At 31.4% G+C, this 12943-nt stretch overlaps 1 protein-coding gene across 1 annotated transcript in view; it reads right to left on the bottom strand.

Moving 5' to 3' along the window:
* Positions 1–4737: 4737 nt before the first annotated feature.
* LOC143079347 (electroneutral sodium bicarbonate exchanger 1-like) overlaps positions 4738–12943 on the bottom strand; it is a 30075-nt gene continuing 21869 nt past the window's right edge. Inside the window, exons 17-22 of the mRNA XM_076254613.1 lie at positions 11227–11295; positions 10722–11048; positions 6783–6848; positions 6286–6399; positions 5753–5873; positions 4738–4985 (exon numbers count right to left, since the gene is read on the bottom strand). Coding sequence (XP_076110728.1) covers positions 5781–5873; positions 6286–6399; positions 6783–6848; positions 10722–11048; positions 11227–11295 — 669 coding nt within the window. The 3' untranslated portion in view covers positions 4738–4985; positions 5753–5780. The remainder of the gene's footprint in view (positions 4986–5752; positions 5874–6285; positions 6400–6782; positions 6849–10721; positions 11049–11226; positions 11296–12943) is intronic.

The following is a 12943-nucleotide window of genomic DNA, read 5'->3' on the forward strand; positions in this document are numbered from 1 at the left end:
AGTGTCAAAATATGTCTATCAAAGTTCATGCTATAATTGAAAGGTCTGCAGATAGCCAAGTAACGCTCTCAGAAATAGGTGGTATGTTGAAGAACAATTATTGTAGTCCAGATTGTGTAACCTTTGTTTAATATTTGTTTTTGCATTGTGTTGTTAATATATAGTTTTACTTTGTTTATTTCAATACTCATGGCTGTCATGCGTCTCAATTTTGACTTAGTTTTTTTTTTCTTTTTCAAAGGAAGGGATGTCGCACATCCCAACTTGTTTTATTCTTCATTTTAATTACTGGCTTGAATTATGGCTGATCTTCTGTGTAGTTTGAAATGTAGACTGTTAGCTAGTTGTAGTTGGAATTGGCTTGTTTTATGAGTTGTTGCTCGTTTGTCTGGATTGTACTCTCTAGCTAAATATTTATTATTTAGAGAGTTTATGGGAGACCGACTTCTTGACTTTTGTCATGGCAGAAACCAATAGAGTGAACGTTAAGGTTGAAGTTAGGAACACTTCTAGCTCATACAGATGGATCTGATCCATTATTTAGAACCTTGCTAAAAAGATGGACATCGTCCAACTTTATTTTGAGAATCTTGCATACAGATGGACCCGATCCAACTCCGGTGGCACAACGTCTGTGTTACCGTTATCAACAACGCTGGATTGCAGTAATAAAACCCGGTGGTACACGTCAAATGTGCCACTGTGAGATCAACATTGGTGGACATTGCCTGGTATAACTTTTCATGTTGGATTTCAACCGTTAGCTGTGCCTTTACCCTATATGCCGTACCACTGATTTTGGAGCCTACATACCAAGAAGACCTTAAGTCGCGTCCGTTATCCTTTGAAACTGATACCGATGTGTGTTTGTGTATGTGTTATACAGTGACATTTATTTCTAAGCGATATAATAACGTGTTTAAAAGACATTAAATCTGATGAACGTTAGTTTTCAAATGTTATTCCATAAACATTTGTTTTCGTAAAGGAGGAGGAGTGTAGCAGATTAGTGTTGTGGTGTCCCTGGAACAGTCTCATTATTTAACTTTGACTGATGTATATTGTATATTGGATTTAATGTTCGATCCTGACCTTTCGATTTTGCGTGCTTATTGTTGCAGATACATGAATTTGATAGACATTTATGAGGGTAGACTTTATTTATGAAATTTATCGTTTGTCTTAGGGGGGATGTGGCAGTTAGGATTATTATGTCATTATTATTTCCCTTGTTTAAAACTATAAATTTCATATTTCTTTATTTGATGATTTGGATGAAGCTTATTCAGTATATATTTGTTAAATTGCATATAGCTATTGCTATTTGAATTCATTGGTTAAAGATATTTATTTATATTGTAAAGTTTAATATTTGCACCGTCGCAAAAACTTTTGATTGCCTTCTTTGGAAAACTTATATATTTTAGATAAGTGATTTGAAATTATTATGTTGAATCCTCTTAGGACTGACGTTCAGTCCAAACAAAACCATCGATTAGGTTAGTGCATTAGCTATATGCCTCCGTAGTACGGGTAATTTGAAGTCATTGAATGCTCCATTTCTACATACATTTGGCTCTATATAACAAAAGTTGTACTTTGTTGATTAAATTATATATTGTTTTCACTGTTTTTGGTTTTTATTTAGTTAGATATATTTTAGCGCATCACATTTGGCATCAGTCGTTTCCGTACAATTCAGTTCACAAACCAGATCAAGCTGTAGTCCGCATCCCCGAATCTTCAGCAGAATTGTTCCTGCTACAGAACGAAGTCATTGTTTGGCATGTGACGTCACGAACGTCGAGTTTTCATATTTTCTGGCACACAAAATGCAACTCTAAACTAGAGGCTCTTAAGAGCCTGTGTCGCTCACATTAGTCTATGTGCATATTAAACAAAGGATACAGATGGATTCATGACAAAATTGTGTTTTGGTGATGATGTGTTTGTAGATCTTACTTTACTGAAATTCTTGCTACTTAAAATTTTCTCTATCTACAATAAACTTGACCCTTTAGTTAAAGAGGAAAATATTTTGTAAAAATTTTCAAAAATTTACCAAATTAATGAAAATTGTTAAAAATTGACTATAAAAGTCAATAACTCCTTAAGGGGTCAACTGACTATTTTGATCATGTTGACTTATTTGTAGAACTTACTGTACTGAACATTATTGCTGTTTACAGTTTATCCCTATCTATCATAGTATTCAAGATAATAACCAAAAACGGAAAAAATTCTTTAAAAAATACCAATTGGGGGCAGCAACCCAACAACCAGTTGTCCAATTTATCTGAGAATTTCACAGCAGATAGATATTGACTTGATAAACAATTTAACCCCTTGACAGATTTGCTATAAATGCTTTGGTTTAAGAGTTATAAGCCAAAATCTACATTTTCCCCCTATGTTCTATTTTTAGCCATGGCGGCTGTCTTGGTTGGTTAGCTGGGTGACCGCACACATTTTTAAAACTAGATACCCTAATGATGATTGTGGCTAAGTTTGGTTAAATTTGGCCAAGTAGTTTCAGATTAGAAGAATTTTGTAAAAGATAACAAAAATTTACCCAGATTTATCAGATTTGCTCTAAATGCTTTGGTTTCAGAGTTATAAGCCAAAATCTACATTTTACCCCTATGTTCTATTTTTAGCCATGGCGGCCATCTTGGTTGGTTGGCCGGGTCACTGGACACATTTTTTAAACTAGATACCCAAATGATGATTGTGGCCAAGTTTGGTTAAATTTGACCCAGTAGTTTCAGAGGAGAAGATTTTTTGTAAAAGTTAACGACGCAGGACGACGACGGACGACGGACGCTGGACGCCAAGTGATGATAAAAGCAAAGGGCCAGGTGAGCTAAAAATAAACTATGAAATACCATACAAAACAAAGGCAAAAACAATCGATAAACAAAATATTTTTAAAACCAAATTGTAAGGTAACGGTTACCCAGATGCTTCGGATGAGTAATTTAGCAGTTCTGAAAATAATGCACATGTCAAATGGAAAATGTCACTTATGTGATGAAATTAATAATATTGAAACTCTTGAGCATTTATTTTATCAATGTATCAATGTTAAACCATTGATAGAAACGGTTGTTAGAAATTTACAACTTTGTAACCTTATAAACGACGAGGTTCTCGTTGAAAAAGATATTTTATTAGGAACTTGTACAGAGAATTCGAATAATTCCATTGTTAATGCAATAATACTTTATTTCAAATGGGCTATTTGGAAAATACGTAATAAATGCATATTCGATAAAATTAAACTGAATGTACAGTCTATACAGGCTTTGCTAAAACTGCACATGAAAAACGAATTAAAATTTCTTCTGCTACGCTCGGATATAAAGTATATAAATTATGCAAAACGAAAATTAAACTCTTTATCGAAAAAATTTAGGAAGATGTACTTAGTTCTACTGCTCTAAACGAAAGGTGTGTTCGATTCCATATATACTTATCTTATTGTATCTTGTGTATAAAGTAGTGAGCAATATGTTATTATAACAGAAAGAAAAAACAATATTTTGTATTTTAATTATTATTTAAATCTATGTCTGTGCATATTAGTTACATTAGTAAATTACCACATATATTATGCTTCGTAATACATTTGTACTCACCACATGTGCTTTATCCTTTTTTTATAATCCATAAATATATATTAAAGAATACTTTCAAATTCTGTTCAATCACATCAAAATTCTTCAAGTCAAACTATAACTTATTTTCGCAATCAAATTTTAAATTATTTCCAGTTTAAATCAACACATGTTTGTTCAGTGAACCGGATATACGATAGTGGTTTTATACAGTGATCTTATCAGGTGTGAAAATCAATTGTATTGGTTATTTAAATATAATTATGTATGTAAAACTATTGTATAAACTCATTTGATATTTTCCCTGGTCAAGTGAGGCTGTTAAAATACAGGGGCCCCTAAGTATGCGACCTGGGCTACTTAGGTATTTATATATCAGGAAATGATTGAATAAAATATTTGTTATCGTTAAAAAAAAAAAAAATTAGCAGTTCTCTTAAAGCTTTTAACACAAGACAAAAGTAAAACTGAAGGTAACCCAGGTGCTAGGGATCAGAAAACAATTCATATATACTCTGTTATTGAAATATATGATAAAGCGTATAAAACATGGCAAAATCCGTATCATCCTCGACCAATATCACCCCTCGGACCTAAAGACCCTAAAGATGATACGGCCTATGATACAGATTGTCATGTATCATTCTCTATATACAATCTTGAGGCCTATCTTTATGATGTTTAACGATGCTCTGTTTTTTTTTTTATTTCTTTTAAAAATAGGAGTAATCGATATCAGAAGAACGGTATTCACTAGACACCAAGTAATTGCTATGGAAAAGGGGAACAACCAATACTTTTCCGACCTTCTCATAACGAAAACATTCTGTTTAAATAAACATGATAAAATACAAGAACAAGAATATGATTTCAAAATTAATGTTAATGTTAAATTGTGGTTATTTTTTTAATGGTGACATACTTGAAAATTGAAAAAAAAAACCGAGAAATTGTTATCACGACTATATAAAATTGAGAATGGAAATGGGGAATGTGTCAAAGAGACAACAACCCGCCCAAATAAAAAACAACAGCAGACGTCACCAACAGGTCTTCAATGTAGCGGGCGTTATATGTTTACCGTTATTGACTATTTGGCAAATCAAATTATAACTTCTGCAAATTTTATGATTTTAATGTATATGTTCATTGTTTAATGAAAAGATCCAAGTACATGGTGTTTTGACGTCCCATACATATCCTTTTCACGTATATATCAAATCGCATGATACGTTGTATTTACATGGTTATTTATGCTTTCATATAACTTAAAAAAAAGATCCTTTCATAGCAACACAATGTGAATTATTTTGAAGGATAATATGCCATCTCCTGGTACATGATTAAGGCCATCTAGTACCGTCACACCTAACAAAAGAACATAGAAAGTAAAAATTATTAATTACAAGTGTTATTTTTAATCCTTGAAAATAACCAATGCATAAATTGGAAAATTGACAGGTATGATAACTGTAAATAACAATAGTGGTCAATATGATATAGCAGCCATGTTAAACATATTTTGATAAGATGTATATCATTACCTTTCGTATAAACTCTACAAGGGATTGTTTTTAAAAAAGTGTAAATAATTTGTTTCTGCATATTGAAAAATCTTTTCAAATTATCCTCAACAAATTTGTGCTTTCTAATTTAGAAATTTTATTCCAATCGATAATGTCTTTTTTTACGAAAGTGATTCTTAGATTTAAGTTTGAATTCCCATGAAAACGTCTACCTGCAATATTCTAATAAAAACCTGTTTTACTTAAAAAAAAAAAACAAAAAAAAAAAAACAACAGTATTCTTGTTCCTTTAAACCTGTTTTGATAACTGCTTTTTAATCAGATATCAAAGAATTGTCATCTTTCATCTTATACTGAATATTTTCATAACATTATATTATCAATATCATGATACTTCAGTAATTAACCCTTACAACCAAATGCTGATATCACTATTTTGATTGTCCTGGATGCCATGTAATGTTATTGGTGTAGTTTGCAATATTATATTCATACATACAGCTCATAATTGATTTGATTTAGAACTTTTTAAAATGTTTTACAAAAAATACTAATAACACAGCTATATGAAAGCAGATATGTGTCTCAACAAATAAGAATCGTACATACCAAACAAACGCCTTATCACTTTTTTTTATTATATGATACTGTCCTCGTCTATTTTGAAATCTATTTTTCTATCTCTTCTGTGTATTGTTGTATTATCGTTGGGATGCCAGTATAAACTTCCCTGCAGAAGAATACATTTTGTAAATAAATGTTAAGTTTTATATTTTGACATCATTTACTAAACACATGGGGAGCAGGATATGCTTCCATTTCGGAACACCTGCAATCATCACCAAATTAAACGGAAGATTTAAAAGTTATAAAACACTCCATGCAATACCTGTGCATTTGATGGCCTAGCTCAGAATGTTTGGTTTTTGGCGGTGTTCATGTAGCTCAGTCTTTTGGTTCTCTATGTTGTTAGGATTTTTACTGCTGGTTGTCTTTTTATTGTTTGAATGCAAATGTCTTTATATTTTTTCCGACTAATGAGTTTGAATGTTTTTTTGTTTTTTTTTACAAGTACACGCCCTTCTCTTACAAAATCCAATTGTGCATACTTAGTAAAGAATAAAAAAAAAGTCATCACTTACAGTTGATTGTCTTCTATAGTTCCTTAAAAATTCTACTGGACAATCTTTTAAAATATCCTCCTTCGATCGACCAGTTGATGTTGAATCACGTTTAAGATACCATGAAATATTACCCTGCAATGGAAATGTTTCTAGCTTGAAAAGTAAACTGCGTATTTTATCTATAATGTCGCATTGAAGACATTAATGTGAACACCAATAAAAGTGAAAGTTCGTTATGTTCATCTGAAGAAAAATCATTCCCTTGCTCATATAAAATTAAGAAGATGTGGTATCAGAATCATACGATTAAAACAATTCAAAAGACAGTTATAATGTAGTTTCATTGGTAGATAAGAAAGATCTCATCTAAGAGAATGGGACTGATATTAAACACTGTAATACTATGGAAAAATTAGATACAAAAACTAAAATACAAATATTTATCCACTTTATAGTTTAAATGGCTCTTTAATATATAGTTAATCATTCATAATGTTTATTTTAGTTCCACTTACGGTTGAGTTTATTTTTCTGCATTTGCTCTGCTTTAAAAATTCTATTGGGCCTTCATCAACAAAATCCTGTAATATAGATTAATTCATTTATTTACTTTCAACATTTTTCATTCCAATAAAAATAAGATAAACAAATATAGCAAATACATCTCCAACAGGAAATAGTATATTGTTTGTCACATACATGCTATAGGGTGCGCTTTGTAAATACAACTGTTTCACAAACCACGCTTTTTTTTCTTAGATATTTTAATGTGATAACGTACTGGTTCCCAGTTGTGATCTGTGTGTTTCATCTTGTAGAGACATACATTGAATGATACGAGTATATAGGTACACATGGTAGCGGCGAAATCCGAGGAAGACCAAAAATGAAGGAAGGGGTAGTACGGAACTTTAGTACAAATTTGAACTATTAGAAGTTCGTGGGTATTAATGTTGAAGATATGGCGCGCAGCCTTATGTTTTGACCTTTGAATGAAATAGTAGTGCATTTCAACTTTCCATTTATGATTAAAAAAAATTACGAAGCTTCATCGTAAAATAAGAATAGTTTAGCCTTAAAGGGAAATACTATGAGAAATTGCATTGTCTATAAATACAGATGTGCAACACATATATTTCGTTTTCGTACGATTCAGAAAACTTGATGTTTGACCTTAAGTGGATCTGGATATGCATTTGGTCATATAGATCCTAACGTATTTAAATATATAGTTATACACCTTTTGTTTTCAAAGTTGTGGTTATGAGACAGAAGACTTCAAAGAGACTATCAAGACTTATAAGTTTTAAAGAAAATCGACAATACAATTGCTATGGCAGAAAATGATAAAAGACAAACTATACGGGACCTTTATCGGAACTCCGGGATCGGGTGTTTTTAAACTCGGGATTTCGGGATTGACCGTTTCGGGATCCGGGAATTTTATTTCCGAATTTCGGGTAGTCGCGATTTAAATATTTTTTTAATTCGGGACCTCGCCGGATTTCGTATTTTTAAGCCCGGGATTTCGGGATCTGGATCCCTCCTTCCCTCCTCCCTCTATTATGGTTAAAGAAAAGAGGTCAGGGAAGTTTTGTGATACTTGTAACTGCAATTTGATATTTAGTGGAATGAGAGGTGAAATGTGTTCAGACTATTACATTTCGATTTTTTTTTTAAATTTAACCAAAGTTTACTGCAAGGGGTGTTTAACGACCTCGATGATTATCCATGAGGATCTCGCACTCGGTCAGCTCTAGGTTTTCACCTAGTTCATGATCATACAAGAATTGAGAAGCCTGTGGTTTACTAGTCTTATAATATGAGACTTTGGAGTTCATATAATTTACATTCAACGTTTTTTATCGAATATTTCAAGGCTTTTTGACTATCAATGTTGACCCCCCCTTTGCAATTGATTGGATAAAATGAATGGATTGCCGCCCCTATTCCAAACTGAAGTCTTATAAACTGACTGATATTCGAATTTGTTAAAAGAAATAATTGGTATCTCATTGATTCAATACCGTAATGCCGAAAAACAATCATTTGTTTCCGCGAATTCCGAACAGCTAGAAATATATTCCCGAGTTTCAATTTGAGTAACTCGAATAATTCAAGCCCTTTCCATGTCCGATTTTCTCCCACACGAGAAATGTAGCATTCGTACATCAGCTGAATAATACGACTGAATTATTCGGGTTTCAATTTGTGTAAATCCCGAATGCACATAAAAGTAAAGGTCCAGTCCGACTTTCGGAAATGGACTGTTGTAGATTTCAGATTGATTTCCAGAAATAAAAATCATACAAAAATGTTTCACGCAAATATTCGTCTTCAGACGTGTAAAGTTATTCAACGGTTACTAGCCGGTCTGGATTTTGATAAAAAGAAGCGCATGCAATGCATAAAATATATAATGTCGTGGCTCAGGGATGTGTTGAATTATAGAGATGCTTATGCGGCACAAAGATAAGATTAATTTACTCAAATGTACTAAGAATTACCACACAACTTAAATTTACTTAAATATTGATTTGTTATCCTGTGCCAGACAGATGGCTGATATTCTGAGAAGAGATCTTGATGAAATGAAGTTTTATGGGAACAAAGATTTTGAAAACACGTCGCAGTGTTTAGATTTTAACAAAAATAAGGCACCAAGGTCGAAAATAGTTCTAGTTCATAATGAAGAAAATGTCAACCGTTTTCTAGCTTGGCGATCTCCGCACGCACCCGAATATAAAAGACAAATACAATACAATAGTACACAAAACGTAACATAAAGAACTAAAGACCGAGCAACACGAACTCCAACAAAACGGTATATATTTCATACAAGTATAGAACTATACGAAGCGTCGTAACTGTTGCGGCGACGTCAATAACGTTGTCGTTGTTTTTTGTTTTTTTTTACACTCAAGATTCAACTTTAACAGGGTATAGCTTGAAAAGTAGCACGGTTGCTAAGGACTTTCTTTGCACCAATCGATTCCTCAGACATTTTAGAATTGTCTCATAAATTTAAAAAAAAATCGATTGTCTAATATAATAGAAAACCTTGGAAATGTAACAATTCCTGCCGAATTTCACGATTTTCCCTATATATCCTTTGTAATTTTGGTGTATGATGCTGTTAAATTCAACAGCTCGTATCTCAAAAACGAAAACGGTTACCCCCTTATTTTATTTTATTTTCCGATTTATTTTTACACGCAGAATCTACATGTAAAAGTTTTTAAAAATCCATTGTGTAGTTTAATTACGTACACTTCGCCTTAAACTTAAAGTTCACTCCAGAAAAACGATTCAGAAGCTTCTGATTTTTAACTGTTATGGTAATTTTACAGTAGATTAAAAAGGTCATTTAGATAGCATACAAATTATAACATTTAAACCTGATACAAAAATTAGTTGACATATCTGACATTGAATTTGCATATTATATTTAAAACTTTAAAGTCATATCAATAAACAAAAGCTAGTGAGTTGTATGTTTTTCAAACGGAAAGTGTATAGCAAACAGATTTCAAAAAATTTCAAGATTATAAGAAATTAGAAAAAGGCAGCAAATATTTGAAAAAATGTGATTGTTTTGATCACTGATAAACCTTAAAAAAGATAACTGTAAATATCTTTAATTAACTTAGAAAAAGTTTAGACAAGAATTTATGCATGTTTATGTTTCGTTCTAATGCAGTTACTGGCGCAAGAATTTGCAGGACAATTTTTTTTTGGATAACTACGATACCGATACCCCCCCTTATTTTATAATAACACTGGCAGACAGATGCCTTGCACATTTTGATATTTCTGTTTGATGTTATCACCCTGTAAGTTTTTATTATATATGTCTGTTAATGTTTAAATTTCGCGATTTTAAGTGCGGTACCTGTTCGCAAATTTCATTAACAGGCTTTCCTTGCATGTCCATGATTCATGATATCCTAAAAGAAAAGTTTCACGTGAGTGAAGGTTTTTGCGATTTTATCTCATCGCGAAATAATCGAATATAACCGCCTTGCGAAAATTAAGAACTCCCAGAATTTCAAATTATTTGTATAAATGTTTACACTGTTTTCTGGCATATTCTATTCATAAAACAATATAATAAAAATACTGTACTCAAACTAACTGTAATTTCAAAAAAGAAAAGTTTATGAAAACCGAAAAAAACCTAAAAGCTATCAATCAACGAAATAAGATCAAAAGAAGTTTCCAGACTTTGTATAGACATTTTCCGAAGAAAAAGTGGGTTTAACCTTGTTTATAGTTAGCTAAATCTCCAACTTCTTATGATAGTTGTTAATAGTTCCATTACATCAACAAACCTAAAATCGAATAAATATATAAAAAAATTGCGTTGTTTCAATTCCATCGACTAATTATATATAAAGACTGATACCAACGAATTATAAACACACATGACTAATAACTGCATATTAAAATCTTACGTTATCTTCGTCATCATCTTCAACAATCAATTCTCCAGCATCTTCCTGCTTCATCATATGGTCTTCTAAGTTCTGATCGTCAAGCCATTTAAGTTCGTTCATTGTAAAGATTCTTTCCATTCCCTTTCTTACAAAACACGTACCCAATACCATAACAGGAAAAACGATAGAAATCGTTTTTATTGCTTTAATGACCCAAAGTATTCCCAAACATAAGATTTGGAAAAATGTAAACAAGTGAACTCGATTGATCCTGACATGGCGAAGATACATTCTGTCTGGTTGGTATTTTACTGGCATAAACATTATCAAAAAACGGTCTTTAAACTGTTAAAGAGAATATTCATATATGTAAGTGCAATTCTTAAAATCGATTCTTTCTCTCTTTTAATTTCATGTTACCGTTTTCAATGTAAGAATATTGCGTGTTATTACTGTGTGTGTGTTTTAAATAAAGTTATATGATTTTTAATCAATATGCAATATAGTTTTATTAAGGGCATACCTGCATTCCGCGGAAAGCTGATACTCCCATGTACAGAAATACACCATATAGAACCGGCATAGGCACAAGCTGAAAAAGAAAGTGCATAACAGACTCGTCACAATTTCTATCGTCATCAAATAGTGATTACAAAGAATTATTTCTTATGCTATCATTTTATTTTTAAATTTAATTTTCTTTGCATGATTTCTTTATTTGTGTGCTGTTTTATACGTTTTCCGTTTACAACAATAAAGAAGCTTGAGGTATTGGGTTAATGAATTTTAATCCTTAGTATATATTTGTATTGTTATCCAAGATTCAAGATTTCAAGATTTATTAGGAAAACACTCAGACACATTTACAATGTGTTACAAGAGGTCATTATTGATAACATATATACATTAAATATGACAGAAATGAACAAGTGATTAACAAATTATTACAAACAAAATTTAAAGAAGAGAAGACAGTTTTCTGATAAACACTGACAATTTCTTATATAATTCAATATTGCAAAGTGACAAAAGACCTTCCATTTTTACAATGTTTGGATTATTTCTATAATATTGTGGTAAATATCTCAATCTACTATTTGTGCATTTTTACAAATAAATAATACATGATATTCATCACCAATATCTTCTTTGCATAAATTACATTTAAATTTACATATTTAGTTCATGTACAGCTGATTCGAAAACAACAGTAAAAAATATAGGTCACCGATGAGTTAAAAAAGATATTTTAATTTTAATGCCAAAAAAATGGCATTTTTGCACCAAAGGGAGATAATTTGGAGCTTTTTCAATGATATCTACATTGTAAAAGTCACCTGGGGCCAACACGAATTGATTTTTTGGAATGATTTTTGTACCATATGATAAAGAAACAACTGCTTAAGGAAGTAAATAAAATTTGTAATGAAAAAATTATGTTTAATTTTTTTTTGAAAATCTTATACCCGCGAGCCTCCTTAAAGTCTTAACCATTTAAAAAAAAAAGGTATACTTGCATATATATCTATATACAATGAAAGTTTTTGAAAAGTGGCCCGAACGTTATGACTATCGAAATTTTGCAATAGAAATACTAGTTAGGACCACAAGATTTTAATAAAAACAGCCAGTGCAGGACTCGCACGAACGCCAGATTTAGTTAGAGGTGCGATATTCTGAGGCGTTTTTTAATTATTGGTCACCATGTCTAGAAAGAAAGGGGAGAAATCCAAAGAATTATCGACCAATTACAAACGTTGTTGCAAATTTGACATTAAGACGTCAAAGAATTTCCCATAATGCAATTATTGCATATAGTTAAAAAAAAACTATTATACCAATTGAATAAATAATATTGCATGCAAATAATTTTTTATACCAATAGAATAAAAAATATTGCATTTGAATGAAAATTATACCATTTGAATGAAAAATTATACCATAAGAATAAACAATTATACCATTTAAATAAAAAATATTGCATCTAAATGATAAAATATTGCATTTAAATGAAGAAATATACCTATTAAATATAAGATATTGCATTTAAATAAAAAATATCGAATTTTTGCAAGCAATACCATGCCATATTCAACTGAGAAAATGCACTTTATTAAACACACCAGGATTTCTATATGACAGGCGATCAAGAGCTCAAACGAAAAGAAAAGAAACGTATGCCTTGTTGAAGAATGTGTGTGGTCAATGTCATGTATTATATCAATGTATTGTTGGGTTCC

This window comes from Mytilus galloprovincialis, chromosome 6, assembly GCF_965363235.1.
Source record: "Mytilus galloprovincialis chromosome 6, xbMytGall1.hap1.1, whole genome shotgun sequence".
Taxonomy (NCBI): domain Eukaryota; kingdom Metazoa; phylum Mollusca; class Bivalvia; order Mytilida; family Mytilidae; genus Mytilus; species Mytilus galloprovincialis.